The following is an 18,456-nucleotide window of genomic DNA, read 5'->3' as shown; positions in this document are numbered from 1 at the left end:
TAAAACAAATTCTGGTCTAGAATTTGACGAAATTTTGTCTGTTTTGTAAGACTCAATGTTTACAAAAAAGTAAATTTTTCGGTTCGTCCACAAATTGCCATATTGCCAATGTTGTTCGGTAGCGCATATCAGGCCATCGCCGGGGCCCTGGTGAAAAGATATTGTTGGCGACTTTCGTTACGCAGTTAAGCTCTCATCTTGCGTGTGGATGTGTGTGCCAACAAAACGATGAGAAAGGGTATATTCCCCCTACATTAATTCTTTGGAACGCGCATGCCTACTTTGCTGTCGAATTAATTAATCAACCTTTCTTCACGGTTTTGTCAACTGTGCAAACAAAAGCCGAGAGATTGATCTGGGGAGGTCGCTGCAATAAATAAGAAATTAAACAATTATTAAACCTTAATCATCATGAATCCCAGCCCTCACCTCGTCAACGCCAACGGCCAAACATACGTGAGGTTCGGCACGTCCATCTTCCTCGTGTTGTTCCGAATGCCTTGGACAATCACCCGCCCAGCGTCTTCCGGGGTGGTCACGTCCAGTTCCGAGTTTCCACTAAGTTTTAACATTGTCAGTAGTAGATTCAAAAATAAACTCATCAAACTTACGGCAACGCAAGCAGCTTCTCAATCGACTCCTTGCGCGTTCCGATGACCCACGGGAACACGGTCGTGGTCACCACGCGGCCCTCGAACCCCGCGTGGTAGATTTCGTCGTGCAGCTCCTCCATGAAACCGCGGACGGCGTACTTGGTGGTGGCGTAGTTCCGCAAGTATCCCGTGGGGATGTAGGCGGATCCTGAGGACAGCGCTACGATGTGGCCGCGGCCACGGGCGTACATTCCTGGCAGGAGGGTCGACGTGGTCTGTGAGTGAGATTTCTTTTGGGGTCAGTGTAGATTTGAAAAGGTGTCATTTTTGCGTACCCAGAAGTGGCTCATCAAGTTGACGTTCACCATTCGTCGCAGATTCTCCGGCGTGTACTCGTCATCCACTAAAAAAGACAAGATCCCAGCGTTGTTGACCAGGATGTCCACCGGTCCGCAGTCGCTTTCGATTTTGCGTCCGAGCTTTACGACCTCCTCGTAAACGGACACGTCGACCTGAAAGATACAAGGTAGGTCAGACGAAACTCTTCACCTAGAACAAAACTCATGGCTTACTTTGTACACGGCGGCTTTCACACCGAGTTTGAGCAGTTCCTTGACCGTTTTCTTCCCGTTGACCACATCCAAGTCGGCGATGATCACGTTGCAGCCGTTCCGGGCAAGTTCCAACGCAACCCCGCGGCCAATCCCGTTGGAACCTCCGGTGACCAGGGCGGTCCAGCCGGCGATGGACTTGGGTGGGGGTGGCCATATCCAACGGATGATCAGATTTATCCAAATTGGGATACTTTTGACCAAGAATTGTATGAAGTAGATGATCCGTTTGAACCGATGCCACATCGATTTCGGTGGAACCGGTGGCAACGGATTGTACGGTTTCAGCTGGAACTCGTACAGAGTTGAATTGTGGAAACGGGAAGTTATCATTTTGTTGAGTGGTAGATCGAAACTAATCGTTCTACAATGCTATCCTTAACCCAAGAACTGCGAGCTTTCTGCTCCAATGCACATGTGTTAGGCCAGCGAGTTAACACAGTAGTAGACGGTGTTAAGCGATGAAGAGTCGAAACGATCAACATAGCCATGATTTGTGTTGTTAAGTCTTTCGGTAAGCTTCCAGCAAAAATGACCATCTGCCGCTCCAACGAATCAACCCTGTACGAGTTCCAGCTGCAACCGTACAACCCGTTGCCACCGGTTCCACCGAAATCGCTGTGGCATCGTTTCAACCGGATCCTGTACTTTATCCAATTCTTGATCAAAAGTATCCCAGTTTGGATAAAAGTGATCATCGAGTGGCTATGGCCACCCGCGCCCAAATCCATCGCCGGCTGGACCGCCCTAGTTACCGGAGGTTCCAACGGAATCGGCCACGCTACAGCCCTGGAACTTGCCCGGAACGGCTGTCACGTGATCATCGCCGACTTGGATGTGGTCAACGGGAAGAAAACGGTCAAAGAATTGCTTAACCTTGGTGTCAAAGCCGCAATGTACAAAGTAGGCCATGAGTTTTGTTCTAGGTGAAGAATTTCGTCTGACCTACTAGAATCTTTCAGGTCGATGTGTCCGTTTACGAGGAGGTCGTAAAGCTGGGACGCAAAATCGAAAGTGACTGCGGGCCGGTGGACATTGTGGTCAACAGCGCTGGGGTTTTACCGTTCTTGGTGGACGACGAGTACGCGCCGGAAAATCTCCGCCGTGCCGTAAACGTCAACGTGATGGGACTCTTTTGGGTTCGTAAAACAACCACAACAAAAAAGCATATTTAAAAACATCAAACTTCAAAACAGACCACGGCGACCTTCCTGCCGGGAATGTACGCCCGGGGTCGCGGCCACGTCGTGGGCCTCTCGTCCAGGGCGGCTTACACCCCGCTCGGCTACATGCGCATCTACAACACCACCAAGTACGCCGTGCGGGGCTTTATGGAGGACCTGCACGACGAAATCTACCACGCGGGGTACGAGGGCCGCGTGGTGACGACCAGCGTGTTTCCGGAGATCATCAGCACCCGGCGGGAAACGACGGAGCATTTGCTTTCGTTGCCGTAATTTTCAGTTTTTTTTCCTCAAAATTTTGATAAAATGATTGTGTTATTTTTTTTCAGTGGTTCCTCCGAGTTGACGGTGCCAACTCCGGAGGAGGTCGGCAGAGATATTGTGCGCGCGATCCGGAACAACAAGCGGAAGATTCTCGTGCCAGATTTTCTGCAAACGTGGCAGTTTGCGTTGTTTGAGTAAGTTTTACTTGGCTTAGGGTTTTTTTTTGTGCGAGAAACAGCAGGTTGAATGATTTTTTTTTGCAGGGATCTTCCAAAATCAGTTTCCAGACTTTTGTTCCAACAGTTGACAAAACCATGATTTCCAAAAAAAAGGATTTTTTCTCCTTCTGATCATGATGATCCCAGTATCTTCATTTTTGAAACACATTGTAATTTGATAAAATAATAAATTTACCTAAATTCAGTCAAAACATCTCGAGTAAAGCAACTGAATCATGTCCCACGACAAAGCAACCTTTAAAGCGCGTCAAATTACGCGCAATCTCGACGGCTCCCAAAATTGACCTGCTTTGATCGATAAGGTCTGCCCTGCACACCCGAAAAATAACGCACCGCACTCTTGGATTCAATCGCTTCGATAAGATATCGCCGCCTGCTGCCACAATCGATTGGGCTATTTTGCGTTCAAAGTGCTTCGCAATGAGCAACTCGCTGGTCGATGTCCACTCGCAGCCGTACGTAGCGGCACCGCCGCTGGAACCGAGTTCCCTCCTGCAGGTGGCGCTCCGGATCGTGCAGACCCTGCTGGACCTGCTGGCGGTACTGATTCGCAGCGTACCGCTGTGGTTCGAGCTGTTGGTGGAGATCTTCGCGCCGTCAAAGCCCAAGACCATTGGCGGTCAAACCGCGCTCGTGACGGGCGGTGCCAACGGGATTGGACGGGCCATCGCGGCGGAGCTGGCCCGCGAGGGATGCAACGTGGTGCTGGTTGATCTGGACGGGGAGAACGGCGAACGGGTCGCCGATGAGTTGAGACGGTACAACGTGAAGACCGTTGCGTACAAGGTGCGTTATCTGCTGTTGATTTTGGTGGACAAAGGTTGATGGTTCTTTTCTCAGTTTGACGTCGCCGATTACGACCAGGTGCGGGAGCTGCACCGTCAGGTTGAGCGTGACATCGGACCGGTGGACATTCTGGTGAACAATGCCGGCGTGCTGCCGTTCCTGACCCAGGACGAAAACCTCCCCTCGCAGATCAAGCGCATGATGGACGTGAACGTGTTGGGACAGTTCTGGACGGTGGAGCAATTCCTACCCAGTATGATCCGGCGCCGCAAGGGACACATCGTGGCCATTGGATCCGCGTCGGCGTACACGCCGGTCGGTTGGATGCGGAACTACGTCACGTCCAAGTATGCCGTGCGCGGGTTCATGGAAGCCCTGGACGAGGAGTTGCACCTGATTGGGCAGGCCGACTTTGTCAAGACGACGACGGTGTTCCCGTTTGTGGTCAACACCCGGAAGCAGCTGATGGACAAGATGAACCGGACGCCGTAAGATCACAAAAAAAAATATCTTTTATCAAATTCAAAAACCAACTCGACCTCATTTTAGGGGAGTCTCGACGATGCCAAAGTTCTCCCCCGAGGAGACGGCCAAAACGGTGGTGAAGGCCATCTGCCACAATCAGCGCAAGGTTGTGGTTCCGGACGCGATCAAAGCGTGGCAGCTTAGCTACTACGAGTAGGTTTCAGGATTTCAGGATTATTAAATTCAATTGGCAGTGCGTGACCGAATGGTTACGCTGTCCGCTTTGTAAGCGGATGATTCTGGGTTCGATTCCCATCTGCTGCAACCTTCCATCGGATGAGGAAGTAAAATGTCGGTCCCGGCCTTGGTTGTTAGGCCGTTAAGTCATTCCAGGTGTAGGAGTCGTTGCCATGCCATAAGTACAAACAACACACCAAACCAAGCCTACTCCGGTGGAATCGCTGGCGGCGGTTGGACTCGCAATCCAGAGGTCGTCAGTTCAAACACTGGGGTGGAAGGTTCCTTGGAGTAAAAAGAGGTTTGGGTGCTCTCCCCATTCAAGCCTTCGGACTCCTAGGTTCGAGCAGAAACTTGCAATAGAGACCACAAAAGACCCGGGGGTCGTTAATGTGGATGGTTTGATTTTGAAATTAAAATTACAATTTCTCCTATCATTTTCAGACACATCCCGATTAAAATTCGTCGAATGATGGACAGTGTCCTGATGAAGGGACGACCCATCGTGCTGGATTAAGGGGCAGGTGCAAGCGTTTGCATGTGGTGTGAGCATGGTTGATTGCTACAATCTTATCGAATCGAAGCCAAGTTAATCTAGCTAAGTTTATTGATTGGGTGTTTGTATTGTTTGTTTCAAAAATAAATCACTTGTACCGTTTACCTTAACGACCGCGGTTTTTAGTACAGAATTGAAACAACGCCTTGACTTTTCATGATAACATCCAATAGGCAACTCGTCGCTTGTGTGCTATCTTGTGACAGTGACCATGTAGTACTTTTCGAAAAAATCGCGGGTTGGTGTCTTCTGGACGAAAATCGACAATTTATTTTAGCTTAAACAACAGTCGAAAAACGCTGAAAAAATCACAATTAAAAAAAAATCTTACCTGAGCATTTGAATTTGAATTTTATTTACTTTTTTTAAGGCAGGAAACGCCACCAAAGCAGTGGCACCAAAAACCTACTTCTTTTTGTAAACACATAATACAAAACATAAATACATGAGTAACAAAATACAAATAACACGGCTGGATCCAGAGCTCCATCTTCGCGAGGAGCTCGGTTGAGATTTAGTTCATTCGATTTTTTTTTGTATTTTTTAATCCGGCTAAAACTTTTTTGGTGCCTTCGGTATGCCCAAAGAAGCATCATTAGTTTGTCCATGTAATCTTCCATGCAAATTTGGCTGCTAACCATACAAAAATGGTATATGAAAATTAAAAAAAACTGTATCTTTTGAAAAAATGTTTTGATCGATTTCGTGTCTTCCGCAAAGTTGTGGGTATGGATAAGGACTACAGTGAAAAAAAATCGATACACGGTTAAAAAAAATTGGTGATTTTTTCTTAAAATTTTTGTTACTAAAACTTGATTTGCAATAAACACAATTTTTTATTTTTTTTATTTTTTTATATTCCATCATCAAATGCCAACTTTTCCGAAATTTCGAGAAAGGGCAGAAAATCTTTGACCAAGTTTGAATTTTAGAATCATTAACGATTTTTTTTTCAAAAAATTGAAATATTTTTCAATCTCATTGATTGATCAAAATGTACCTACCTAGTGAAATTTTGAAAGTGCACCATTTTGGAGTCATAGCCAGCACTACCGTGCACAGGGTGGGGAAACATGGGGCAGCTGCCCCACCATCCTCAGAAATTTGTTCTAATTTTAGTCAGGGGGCGTCCATAAACGATGAAATTTTCTAAACGTCCATATGATTGCCCCACCTTCCTCGAGGATCTGGGCACGCTACTGATAGCCAGTACCTGTTTTAAAAAAAAAATATCGCCGTTATTTAATTTTCAAAATTAATGCCCACGTTTGCCCACTTTGAAAACTATATTTTTGAAAAGCAGAGATATATTTTTAAAATCAAGACTAACATTTCTAAAGGGCGTTATATTGCCCGTTTGAAATGTTAGTCTTGATTTAAAAAAAATCGTTTTCGAAAAGATAGGGAAATTTCCCGAATGATTCATATTTTATCATTGAAAATCGAAATATTAGTTGCTGAGACATTAGAAAATGACTTTAGAAAAAAGAAAACATAAATTTTCCTGTTTTAAAATCTTTGCACGGCAACATCTCAGCAACGTCGTATCAAAAAAGGTCAAAAAAGCAAAACATAGAGAATTTTCTCAGCTTATCAAAAATATTTTTTTCAAATGTGCGCAAACATGGGCACTTATTTAAAAAAAAAATAACTGCGACTATTTTCAAAAAAGTAACCTTAAAAATTGCTGTGACTAGTGCGTCCAATTTCCCATCCCTGGAAATAAATTCCCGAGATTTCCGGTAAAAACAAATATTTTCCGTTTCTCGGAAATCTTTTAATTTCCCGGGAATTCCTGAATTTCAACATTTTCTTAATCTTTGGAACCATTTTTTTTAATGTTCTGAAAAATAATAAATAAAGAAATTCAACATAATCTTGTTCAATTAAATTCATTATAAAGTTCATAAAGAATTGATAAGATGATCAGACAATTTGATGTCAAAACTAATTAAATAATAATTGGTGTTAAATCATTTAAAAAAGATATTAACCCTTCCTGCCGAAGCAAAATCAAATGAGATGAAAATTGAATTGGTATACATAATCAAATATTTTAAATAGGGTTTTACAAGAAAAATACTTCAAAATTATAATCAATAGTACCGTAAACCAGGGTGCCTTTGATAGGATTTCAATTTATTTTTGGAATATTTTCCAACTGGTAAGGTTTTTCTCAAGATTATTATTTTTTAAACATGTACTGGGCTAGGCCACACAAAGTCCATGAAATATTTTTGAAAAAAAGTTGTTTTTAATAATTTTTAGAAAAATAGTTGCGATGAAAATTCTTAGTTCAATTTGCGGGATGACTTTGATAGTCATTATTTTTTCTCTTTAAAATCAGATTAAAGGTGTTTAAACTAAGGTTGCTGGTATAGTTTTAAAGAAAAAAAAAACAATTTTTATATTTAGTTAACTAAATTTATAAGCTTTATAACAAAAAAAAAAAAAATAAATTTTAGGTAAAATTCTAATTTTATATGAAATTTGTTCTACTGAAATTGCCCATAAATTTAAAGATTTTTTTTCATAATGTTTCAAAAACACATATTATTTACCACGTGGACACTGGGGGGGAGGGGTATGGGGATTGTCCACGCTCCATATAAAAAAGTTTTTTTTTGTATGAAAAATTGTCCACAAGAGGGGTGGTGGGGGGGGGGGGGGGTTGAGATTTCCAAAAAAGTGTCTACGTGATTTGTGGATGGTCCCTCACAAACATATTTGACCTTCTCCTAGTGGAAAATTGTCCAAAGAATCCAAAAATGCATCCCGTTCTCCGATTCAAAATCATGTTCATTCAGAAAATCTTGACACTTTGAGAAGTTTGAAATAATGCCTTTCATCAACATTTTCTTAATTATAGATAACTAACTTTTGAAACTTTTCAAAACTTTATGAAACTTCTTCTTGAGATACTTTGAGCACTTCTCTACCACGGTCAGTATGTTTACAAATCATTCCGTACGTATTCAATTTGTACTCTTCATTTTGCGGAAAAATCTCAAACCTTTTAAAGTCACCTCGTTTTACGGTAAAAGAAATTTGAAGCAAAATAAGTTACAAATAATGAAAGACTGATTGTGGAGTGATGTTAATTTATCGTGTAATTTATCTCATATTTTTGAGCTATGAAAAAACTTTCAACCTAAGTCAATTATAAACCTGAAAACCATGTGGCATAATAAAACAAATAAAAAATCATTGAAAAACTAGTTTATACTGTCTAAGAAGTGCCCAAAAACTGCATACATATTTTGAAATCTTGCTTCAAATATTTGAAAACATAAATTTGTTTGAAGTTAAAGCTTTAATATTTTGTTTAAGAGCTGAAACCAATATGAACTGTTTTTGAAAAGTTATTTGTCATAAAAAAACATCATTTCTGCATTTTTTTTTTCATTTCAACTTTGTGTGTCAAACCATACTCTTAAATTGGTCACAGAGGCAAGTAACGTCATGATTCGAAATCCGGACACTTAGTAGCATATCATTTTCGTTATAGCTGACAAAAAATCATGTAATTAGTTGAAAATGTAGAAATATCATCAGGATGTAGTATTAACAGTCAGTTTTAAGAGAATGCATGAAAAATATGGCTTTTCAAACAATTTTTCATCAGAATTTGAAAATAAAAATGACTTGTTGTGCTTCGAATCCCGGACACTGCTAAAAGCTGATTCGAAATCCGGCCACTCGTTTTGGCTAATGAATCGCACAAATTTGGACTGAAATGTTAGTGAATGACAAATAAGCTGTTAACATCAAAACAATCGATATTTTATATAAAAATTTGCTATAATAAGATGAGGTGTCCGGGTTTCGAAGCGTCCGGGAATTCGAATCATGACGTTATAAAAGAAATTTTATGATTGTGGAGCATTTTTGATATTTTGGACAACACTTCGATAAAAAAAAATACCAAAGATCATTTTTGGAATTATTGTACGATTCAAACTAAGAAAATTAGAAAAACCAAACATTGACTTGTAGCCACTGTCTTATACAGTTTGTTGCAAAATATTTATTAGAGCCGGAATTTCCCGGGCAATTGTCTGAAAATTTCCCGTTTCCCGAGAAATTTGTAGTCCCCCGGGAAATTGGACGCTCTACCTGTAACTTAAAAACGGTGCACGGTATCAAAATTTCCATAAAGTATTGTTTGACTACAAATTCGATTTTACATCGAAAAATTAGATTGACAAATTTTTGCGACCAATATTTTGATTTTTGAAAAAAAAATATCAGTTTTGATTCAAAAATGTATAACTCGGTCATAGATTTTTTGCCCGTTCTGGACTTTTCTGAAAAGTTGGCATTTGATGCCTCCTAAAACATATCAGAAAAGAAAAAAATAGTGTTTTTTGCAAATCAAGCTTTAGTGACGAAAAGTGAAATTAAACCCTCTAAAGAATTTTTACCGTGTATCATTTTTTTCAGTGTAGTCCTTATCAATATATACAACTTTGCCCAAGACACCAAATCGATGAAAAAAATCCTTCAAAAGATACAGATATTAGAATTTTGGTGTATCATTTTGTATGAGCTGCCAAATTTGTATTTATTTGTACATACCGAAGGCACAACAAAAAATCAGCCGGATATAAAAATTCAAATATTAAAATTACTAAAAATCGATTTCGTAGAGAATCGCTCATTTGTCCAAGTCTAAAGTTAAAATCGTTTTATTTTCGAAGGTAATTTTGTAACTTTTTGCCGTCAGTCGATTCAATAGATTCTTTAACTACGCACAAACTCTGTTCCAATTTTTAAATAATCAGCTGTTGAAAAGTAGTACACATTTCAGCTTAGGATAGTAACTTCACACAAGTAATGCTTGAACATCTTGAAAAATCGTTATAAAGCGTAACTATTCATAAACATGCAAATCAGCAAAATTCGTTCGTTCGTTGGAATTCTCCATAAAATTTCACAAAATCGGAGCTCTGTTTTTGGCAGCCGAGTTGGCAACTGGATTATCAAAGCCCGCATTTTATCACAACTGAATACAGCAAGGAAGTGATATTACCATACAATCAGAAGTTCGACCCCATTTTGCTTTGTCACTTACATCACTTTATATTTCCAGTATTGTTGTTTTCTTCCATCTAGTCCGTTTATATCAGTATAATTCATTACTTTTGTTTTATTTTCATTCGCAATAACTTATCAATTGGTTTAAATAGTCGCTTGTATTATCGTTATTCTTATTTTTTTCAGTTAATATTATAAGTTGTGTTTTTTCTCTTCTTCTTCTTCTTTTGTATATACCTTTTACTCTTTAGTGTTCATGTGGTTGATGTTCTCATCCTTACGCGCTAATATATATTTTTTTCTTTTTTATTATTTCCAGTTTCTTACGTTCTCTATCAACTCTCTCTCTTATTCTCAGATCAGATCAACGATTTAACAGTTTTTTTTTCTCCAATTAATATTCTTTTATTTCTCTCTCGCGCTCTCTTTTCGATAACATTTCTTTTTAGTGTTTTTTTCTCTTCTTCTTAGTTCGCCATTCCTCCGCTTTTCTCCTTACGTTTTACACTCCACGAAAAATCACATGCATTTTTATGACACATTGGTTTTTTTTGCTGTTGTCTCGACAGACTCGTTACGTTAAACATCGATTTTTTCCTTCTTTTTTATTTTGTGTAATTATTAGCCTCCTCAGAAGAGTGTGTTTTTGTTGTTTTGCGCGCGGTCACGTACTATTGGTTAAGACATTCAATTGTATTTGTTTTTATTTGTTTGTGTGTATGTGATAATTAGGGGTGGTTCTCTATTTGTTAAGTTTCGCACCAGCACGAAGCATGTTTGTTTAAAAATTCTGTCGGTTTTCTGTGAGTTTCGGCAAAAAGGTTGGTCCGTTTTACAAAGGTCAGAATATTGTGTGTTTCATCGAATTCAAAGAGTTGAAAATTTGTTAGTTGTTTTTGTTTACGGGTGGGATACTTAATGTGGCACATTTTTGTTTCCGTTCAACTCTAATTTGACTAACTTTTATGCATCCGCAAATGCACTGAGAAAAGTTTGCGGCCCATTCTCATAGGTTCTACTCTACTGTTTCGAATTTCTACTCTCAGTATGTCGTGGTCTTTTTGTTTCAACATTTATCAACGTTCGGTCTTACAGGACTTTGAAGGCTTATCGTATATATATAGAGTTGTTTACGTTGGACTTCCAAGAGTGGACCGTGGCGTGGCGGACTGACATCTATTGCGCTAACTTACATTTCTAGCCACATTGAGACACGTTCAAGGTTGACATCAAAAAGTGTGTTGTTTCCACACAATTGTTTTCTAAACAGTTTTAGAAAGAGTGTTTGTTTGTTTTGTTTTTCTGCTAGTATTTGAGTGTGCTCAGTGCGTGTGTCCTAGTGTTTATCTGCACCCCGGGTTGTTTAAATATAGACAATTTATTTATAATGTCGCCTGCAACATGAATGTTTAGTCATAACTATAGTTAGTAGAATTCACTTCTCCGCCGAGGAGCTCCTCCCACCTCCCCCCCTCCGCGTTCGGTTCACATTCGATACGATTTAGGTCGATAGACTACATCTCAGTATAGTGTCAGCTTTTGTTTGTTGTTTCTGTTCTAAGCAAAGTTTAAGTTTGGCTACATTTACGAACGTTCCCGTCAGAGGAATCCCGCCCTGGAAGAAGGGGTGAAAGCCTTCCTTTGCGGGTGCTGTTTTGTTTCAGTGCAGTGCGGCCTCCTCTTCGCGTCAAGAGGAAGAGCATGGCCTACCGCGTTTTCCGCGCACTTTTGGATAAATTCGGATTTTAATGTTTTTGATTTTATCTTAGCATCCTTTTTTTGTTCTTTGTAGTTTTAGTAGAAAGTGATATGTCTGCGTGTGGTGTAAAGACATGGGGAAACAGTTCGGTGTGTGTGTGTGTGTTTTGTGAGTGTAAGTGTGTGGGTTAGTTAATTCCTATCGGCGGGCACTAAAGTTCATCACCTTCTCTAGCCAACAAACACGGTCGGAATGGTCACAGCTGATAGAGAGAGTATTACGATTCTATGCTTTGGTTTGTTCTAGAATTTTTTATGTTTCAGTGTTTTTTTTTTCTCACCTGTAAAACAACAGCGCCTAACAATTTGACAAATTTCGTTTCAGACACAATTGGCTATATAAGATGTACTGATTTTGCGTTTAATTTTTTTTCGTTTTAGAGAGACTTCATGGAGGGACAAAAGTGCAGCAAACAATACGTAAACTTTTGAAAATTACTGAGCAGAGTTGGATAACTCAAAAATAAACCAATTATAGATGTAGCAGGCCTTGACCTGCACAGCTGATGCAAGTGAGTTCAATCCCGACTAGCAAACCAGTCGGATGCAAATAAACAGTTTTTCCGCTACAACTAAACTGTCTTTTAGTAGCCTAGCAACGGCTCTAACAATTGGCGACGAGGAGAAAAAATTTTCTCGGAAAATTCTCGAAGCTCTCAAACCCTCAAGAAGTCATCAAGATGACCGATCCGGACTTGAAGAACGCGATTTTGCGGCTGACGGACATTTTGGCCAAGCAGCAGGAGACCCTCGAACGGTTGCAGAACCCAGGTCATCCGACTGGCGGCGCAGAACGGATCGTCGAGTCGCTGGCAAGCGGAATTCAAGAGTTCCAGTACGATCCGGATGCCGGAGTCTTCTTCGATGGCTGGTACGGGAGGTACGAGGACGTTTTCACCAAGGACGGCAAGGACCTCGACGACCCCGCTCGAGTGAGGTTGCTTCTACGGAAGCTCAGCACGCCCGTCCACGAAAAGTACACCAACACGGTTCTTCCCAACCATCCCCGGGATTTCACGCTGGCGCAGACCGTCGCGAAGCTCAAGAAGCTCTTCGGCCGGCAGAAATCCGTTTTCCACGCCCGTTACCAGTGCTTGCAGTACGCCAAGAACGACGCGGATGATTTCACGACGTATGCTGCCACGGTGAACAAACACTGTGAAGCGTTCCAGCTCTCCAAGCTTTCCTCGGACCAGTTCAAAGCGCTCCGGTTCGTCTGTGGACTCCAATCGCCACGGGACGCGGACATACGAGCCCGACTGATCTCCAAGCTTGAAGCCGACGAAACCGCAGCTGTTGAAGCAGCCGCAGCAGGCGCTGCCGCCGGCGACGCTGGCGACGCTGGCGCAGCAGGCGTTGCTGTCCGAAGCAGGGTGACTCTGGAGAACCTCGTGGAAGAGTGCCACCGTGTGGCCAACTTGAAGCAGGACACGCTGATGGTGGAGAACAAGGATGCACGCAACGTCAACATTGTGTCTCGCAACCAGAAGAAGCCTGCCTCGCAGGGGAAACCAAAAACCCCGAAAACGCCCTGTTGGAAGTGCGGGGACAACCACTACGTTCGAGAGTGTCCGTTCGCTTCGCACACCTGTTCTAGATGCAAGCAACAAGGACACAAAGAGGGCTATTGCTCCAGCAACAAGCCCACCACCTCGAAGCAGACGAAGCCCAAGGAGAACGTGAGGTCGAAAGGTATCTTCAAGGTCTGCAACATCGGAAGCAAGCGTAAGTTCGTTCCGGTCGAGCTCAACGGCACAGCAGTCAAGCTCCAGCACGACTCGGCGTCCGACATCACCATCATTTCGCAAGAAACATGGACCAGCATCGGACAGCCAGCCGCTCGACCCACCGACGAATCTGCTGTCACGGCTTCCGGAAGCAGCCTCAACCTTCTCGCCGAGTTCCAAACCGAGATCACCATCGGAGGCGTCACCAAGCGTGGACGCATCTTCATCTCGGACAGCGCCGAACTCAACGTCCTTGGCATCGAGACGATGGATCTTTTCGATCTGTGGTCTATTCCGATCAACAACTTGGTCAACGCCGTGCACCAACGCCCCGACCAAGTCATCGAGCAACTCAAGCAGCAGTTTCCGGAGGTTTTCCGAAGCACGCTGGGTAGATGCACCAAAGCGCAGGTGAAGCTGTACCTCAAGCCCGACGCACGTCCAACCTACTGCCCGAAGCGACCAGTGGCGTACGCCGCTCTTCCGAAGGTGGACGCAGAACTGCAGCGGCTCCAGGACAACGGTATCATCTCGCCAGTTCAATTTTCGGACTGGGCAGCTCCGATAGTCGTCGTGCGCAAGGCGGACAACGTCTCCGTCAGGATTTGCGGTGACTATTCGACGGGGCTGAACAACGCGCTGGAATCTGACCGTCACCCGCTGCCTCACCCCGACGACCTCTTCGCGGAACTGGCTGGCGCACACTTCTTCACACATCTCGATTTGTCTGACGCCTACCTGCAGGTCGAGGTCGAAGAGGAATCGCGCAAGCTGCTCACCGTGAACACGCATCGTGGCCTGTTCCAGTACAACCGACTGCCGCCTGGAGTCAAGCCGGCGCCTGGAGCCTTCCAGCGCATCACCAACAGCATGGTTGCCGGCATTCCTGGAGTCAAGACGTACCTGGACGACATCCTCATCGCTGGCCGCACCAGAGAGGATCACGATCGCAGTCTTCGCGCTGTTCTCGAGCGCGTGCGTGAGTATGGCTTTCACTTACGCATCGAAAAGTGCCGTTTCGCTCTGCCACAGATCAAGTTCCTCGGACACATCGTGGACAAAGACGGCATTCGGCCCGACCCATCCAAGACGGAGGCCATTGCCCAGATGCAGCCGCCGAAGGATGTCCAGCAGCTGAGGTCCTACCTCGGCGCAATCAACTACTACGGACGGTTCGTGAAGCAGATGAAGCAGCTCCGGGCTCCCCTGGACAACCTGCTCAAGAAGGACGCACCCTGGCGCTGGTCCGCAGAATGCCAGAAATCGTTCGAGCAGTTCAAGGCCATCCTGCTTTCCGATCTGCTGCTCACCCACTATGACCCGTCCAAGGAGATCGTTGTCGCAGCAGATGCATCGAAGTACGGCCTCGGCGCCGTCATCATGCACCGATTCCCGTCCGGTGAGGTGAAGGCCATCGCACACGCCTCTCGCTCACTGACGCCGGCGGAGATGAACTACGGACAAGTGGAGAAGGAAGCCCTGGCTCTGGTTTTCGCTGTCACGCGATTCCACAAGATGCTGTACGGACGCCACTTCCTCCTGCAAACCGACCATCAACCGCTGCTCAAGGTATTCGGCTCGAAGAAAGGCATTCCTGTCTACACGGCGAATCGTCTTCAACGCTGGGCCTTGACGTTCCTGCTGTACGACTTCGACATCCAGCACGTTTCGACGACGGCTTTCGGCTACGCTGATTTCCTCTCCCGGCTGATGTCATCCCAAAGCCGGCCAGACGAGGATTACGTGATCGCCGCCGTCTACGTCGAATCCGAAGCCAGAGCCATCCTCGACGACTCAATCAGCAATCTTCCAGTCACTCACAAGATGATCGTGGCTGAGACGCGAAAGGATCCAGTTCTCCAGCAAGTGGTGAGTTTCCTCAACGAAGGTTGGCCAGCGAGCGCCAAGCTGATTGCTGACTCTGACGTCAGAAAGTTCTTCGCTCGGCGCGATGGACTCCAAGTCGTCGACGACTGTGTGATGTTCGGCGATCGGATCGTCGTGCCCCTCAAGTTCCGCAAACGGATCATTCGCCAACTGCATCGCGGACACCCAGGGATGGACCGCATGAAGTCTCTGGCCCGCAGCTACGTTTACTGGCCGAACGTAGACGACGATGTGGTGCAGTTTGTTCGCCAGTGCAAACCGTGCGCTGCTGCAGCGAAATCCCCGACGAAGGCGACCCTCGAGTCGTGGCCTCTCCCGGACAGGCCGTGGCAACGTGTCCACATCGACTACGCTGGACCAGTCGATGGTTACTACTACTTCGTCATCGTGGATGCCTACTCCAAGTGGCCCGAGATCTTCCGCACTCGTGCCATAACCGCAACTGCAACCCTGGACATGCTTCGTGAGACCTGTTCCCGTTACGGCAACCCGGACGTCCTGGTCTCAGACAACGGAACGCAGTTCACCAGCGGGCAGTTCGAGGAGTTTTGCCGTGCGAATGTTGTTACCCATCTCCGCACTGCGCCCTACCACCCGCAGTCAAACGGCCAAGCGGAGCGATTCGTTGACTCACTCAAACGTGGCCTCAAGAAGTTGAGTGAGGGGAAGGCTCGCCCACACTGGAGCACCTGCAAACGTTCTTGTCGGTGTACCGTTCCACGCCCAACCGGAACACACCAAACATGACGTCTCCAGCTGAAGCATTCCTTGGACGACCGGTGCGCACCACACTGGACCTGCTGAAGAAGCCTGTTCCTGCCACACCGGTCGCCGTCAACCACAAGCAAAACGAGCAGTTCAACCGTCGGCATGGAGCCGTCAAACGCGAGTTCAAGGACGATGACCTGGTCTACGCCGAGTACCACCAGCGCAACACCAAGTCCTGGATTCCCGGCCGTGTCGTCGAACGGAAAGGTTCCGTTAACTACATCGTGCAGCTGGACCTGGAAGGAAGACAGAGGATCGTGAGTTCGCACGTCAACCAATTACGCCCTCGCTACGATGCTGAAGTTCCTGACCAAGTCCAACAACGTCTACCGTGGGAGATCCTGATCGAAGAAGCTCGACCGATGCTGTTAGCCGACCAGGAAGAACCTGAAGCTCCCATCGAGATCAACATTCCTGTTCCGGACAGTCCCGCACCACCGGCCCTGCCTGGAACCGAAGATCCACTGGAAGGTGGATCTGGCACAAACCACTTTGTGCTGCCTGAAGATGCCGTACCCACCGACAAGCCCGTTACGCCGCCGAAGCCGCAGACGCCGATACTTCCTGTTGGTCCACGACGTCCCGTTCGACCGTCTAGGATTCCACGGTGGTTGAACATGTACGACATCTCTTAAGGGGGAGATGTAGCAGGCCTTGACCTGCACAGCTGATGCAAGTGAGTTCAATCCCGACTAGCAAACCAGTCGGATGCAAATAAACAGTTTTTCCGCTACAACTAAACTGTCTTTTAGTAGCCTAGCAACGGCTCTAACAATAGACTAATAACATGACCCCACTGAAATATTTTTGAGGTTAATATAGGAATTCAAAGCTGTATTTTGATAACTCAAATAAAAGTTAGCAAAGAAATAACTCATTCAATTGTATTTAAAAAATTTAAAAATTGATAAAAAACAATACAAGTATTTTTAGTGGTTTTAGAACGGCTTATTTGAAATGGCTTTTTTATTTGAGTTTCAAATTATATCTTTCAACAGAAAATAGTGAGTTCAACAGATTTCAGATATATAATGGTTTGATATTTGGACTTAGATTTTTTTATTCGTGAACACAGTCCACACAGTCAACACAGCAAACAACCCGATGGAAAAATCGCATGCAAAAGCATGCACATCACCTCGTCAAAAAAGACATGTTACACACTGCATGTACATTGTACAATTTTTGTAAATACAAAAAAAAGCTGCGACCGACGGGATCCTAAACCCAGCACCAACAGTAAGAACTGGCGCCTTAGCCCGCTCGGCCATCAAACCGATGGAGAATGGAATAGATAAACGCAGATATGAGCATGACATTTCGGACAAATATCGGATGTGAGCAACTCTCTACGAAATCGGCCAATTTCGACCATTTTTATTTTTTGTATTTTTTTATTTGACTCAAACTTTGTGGGGGCCTTCCCTACGACCAAATATGCTATTTTGTGTCATTGGTTCACCCATACAAGTCTCCATACAATTTTGGCAGCTGTCCATACAAAAATGGTATGTAAATATTCAAACAGCTGTAACTTTTGAGTGAATTTTCTGATCAATTTGGTGTCTTCGGCAAAGTTGTAGATATTGTTGAGGACTATTGAGAAAAAAATAGGTACACGGAAAAAAAAATTGCAGATTTTTTTTATCAACTTTTTTTTCACTAAAACTCAATTTCCCAAAATACGTATTTTTTGATTTTCGAGATTTTTTGATATGTTTTAGGGGACCAAAATCCGCAAATTTTGAGCCATAGAGAAACATGGTCAAAAAATCTGCCGCCGAGTTATGAATTTTTGAAAAAATAGTGATTTTTGGAAAAAAATCGAAGTTTCATGCAAAACAAGTTTGACATTATTTTTTAATGCAAAATTGAATTTGCAATCGAAAAGTACTTTACATATTTTTTGATAAAGGGCTCCGTTTTCTAGATATAGCCACCGAAAGTTTGATTTTAGCGAAATATTTGCAGCTTTTCAATTTTTAAAAATAGTGACCGTGAGTGACCATTTCCAAAAATATTTTTTTTTGAAAAGTTCAGAAAATTTGCTATAAAATTGTCTAAGAGACATTGAAGATTGGACCTTTGGTTGCTGAGATACAGCGGCTTAAAGAAAAAGAAACACGAAAATTGAAGTTTTCTAAGTCTCACCCAAACAGCCCACCATTTGCTAATGACGATATCTCAACAACTAATGGTCCGATTTTCAATGTTAATATATGAAACATTCGTGAAATTTTCCGATCTTTTCGAAAAAAATATTATGAAAATTTTTAAATCTAGACTAGCATTTTAAATGGGCGTAATATTCAATGTTTGGCCCTTTTAAAATGTTAGTCTTGAT

The 18,456-nt window shown here is 43.8% G+C and overlaps 4 protein-coding genes across 4 annotated transcripts; 3 read left to right on the top strand and 1 right to left on the bottom strand.

Moving 5' to 3' along the window:
- Positions 1–425: 425 nt before the first annotated feature.
- On the bottom strand, positions 426–1,537 carry LOC6047514 (estradiol 17-beta-dehydrogenase 11). The gene is made up of 4 exons (XM_001864530.2): positions 1,166–1,537; positions 929–1,105; positions 612–868; positions 426–558 (listed from the first exon to the last, which is right to left on the bottom strand). The coding sequence occupies exons 1-4, from the start codon at positions 1,535–1,537 to the stop codon at positions 426–428; spliced, it is 939 nt and encodes a 312-aa protein (XP_001864565.2).
- Positions 1,538–1,735: 198 nt separating this feature from the next.
- Positions 1,736–2,983, top strand: LOC6047516 (uncharacterized oxidoreductase YoxD). Its single transcript, XM_001864531.2, has 5 exons — positions 1,736–2,107; positions 2,167–2,343; positions 2,401–2,657; positions 2,718–2,846; positions 2,916–2,983. Exons 1-5 carry the CDS (start codon positions 1,736–1,738, stop codon positions 2,968–2,970), a joined length of 990 nt encoding a protein of 329 aa, XP_001864566.2. The 3' UTR covers positions 2,971–2,983.
- Positions 2,984–3,273: 290 nt separating this feature from the next.
- Positions 3,274–5,045, top strand: LOC6047517 (estradiol 17-beta-dehydrogenase 11). The gene is made up of 4 exons (XM_001864532.2): positions 3,274–3,677; positions 3,732–4,165; positions 4,227–4,355; positions 4,824–5,045. The coding sequence occupies exons 1-4, from the start codon at positions 3,312–3,314 to the stop codon at positions 4,894–4,896; spliced, it is 1,002 nt and encodes a 333-aa protein (XP_001864567.2). The 5' UTR covers positions 3,274–3,311; the 3' UTR covers positions 4,897–5,045.
- A 7,365-nt stretch (positions 5,046–12,410) lies between these two features.
- LOC6053317 (uncharacterized protein K02A2.6) lies at positions 12,411–16,747 on the top strand. Its single transcript, XM_038259080.1, has 2 exons — positions 12,411–16,002; positions 16,101–16,747. Exons 1-2 carry the CDS (start codon positions 12,411–12,413, stop codon positions 16,745–16,747), a joined length of 4,239 nt encoding a protein of 1,412 aa, XP_038115008.1.
- Positions 16,748–18,456: the final 1,709 nt, after the last annotated feature.

This window comes from Culex quinquefasciatus, chromosome 3, assembly GCF_015732765.1.
Source record: "Culex quinquefasciatus strain JHB chromosome 3, VPISU_Cqui_1.0_pri_paternal, whole genome shotgun sequence".
Classification (NCBI taxonomy): domain Eukaryota; kingdom Metazoa; phylum Arthropoda; class Insecta; order Diptera; family Culicidae; genus Culex; species Culex quinquefasciatus.
The sequence above is the reverse complement of the archived record's forward strand: the minus strand, read 5'-3'. Positions and strand labels throughout refer to the sequence as shown.

Excerpts from the sequence above, each read along its gene's own strand:
- LOC6047514 (XM_001864530.2), bottom strand. The coding sequence starts at position 1,537 with ATGATAACTTCCCGTTTCCACAATTCAACTCTGTACGAGTTCCAGCTG. Across the intron at positions 1,106-1,165 it reads TGAAAGCCGCCGTGTACAAA|GTCGACGTGTCCGTTTACGA; the intron begins GTAAGCCATGAG and ends TGTATCTTTCAG. Across the intron at positions 559-611 it reads GAGAAGCTGCTTGCGTTGCC|TGGAAACTCGGAACTGGACG; the intron begins GTAAGTTTGATG and ends GTTAAAACTTAG.
- LOC6047517 (XM_001864532.2), top strand. The coding sequence starts at position 3,312 with ATGAGCAACTCGCTGGTCGATGTCCACTCGCAGCCGTACGTAGCGGCA. Across the intron at positions 4,166-4,226 it reads GACAAGATGAACCGGACGCC|GGGAGTCTCGACGATGCCAA; the intron begins GTAAGATCACAA and ends ACCTCATTTTAG. Across the intron at positions 4,356-4,823 it reads TGGCAGCTTAGCTACTACGA|ACACATCCCGATTAAAATTC; the intron begins GTAGGTTTCAGG and ends TATCATTTTCAG.
- LOC6047516 (XM_001864531.2), top strand. The coding sequence starts at position 1,736 with ATGACCATCTGCCGCTCCAACGAATCAACCCTGTACGAGTTCCAGCTG. Across the intron at positions 2,344-2,400 it reads ACGTGATGGGACTCTTTTGG|ACCACGGCGACCTTCCTGCC; the intron begins GTTCGTAAAACA and ends ACTTCAAAACAG. Across the intron at positions 2,658-2,717 it reads GAGCATTTGCTTTCGTTGCC|TGGTTCCTCCGAGTTGACGG; the intron begins GTAATTTTCAGT and ends ATTTTTTTTCAG.
- LOC6053317 (XM_038259080.1), top strand. The coding sequence starts at position 12,411 with ATGACCGATCCGGACTTGAAGAACGCGATTTTGCGGCTGACGGACATT. Across the intron at positions 16,003-16,100 it reads ACGTGGCCTCAAGAAGTTGA|CTGAAGCATTCCTTGGACGA; the intron begins GTGAGGGGAAGG and ends TGACGTCTCCAG.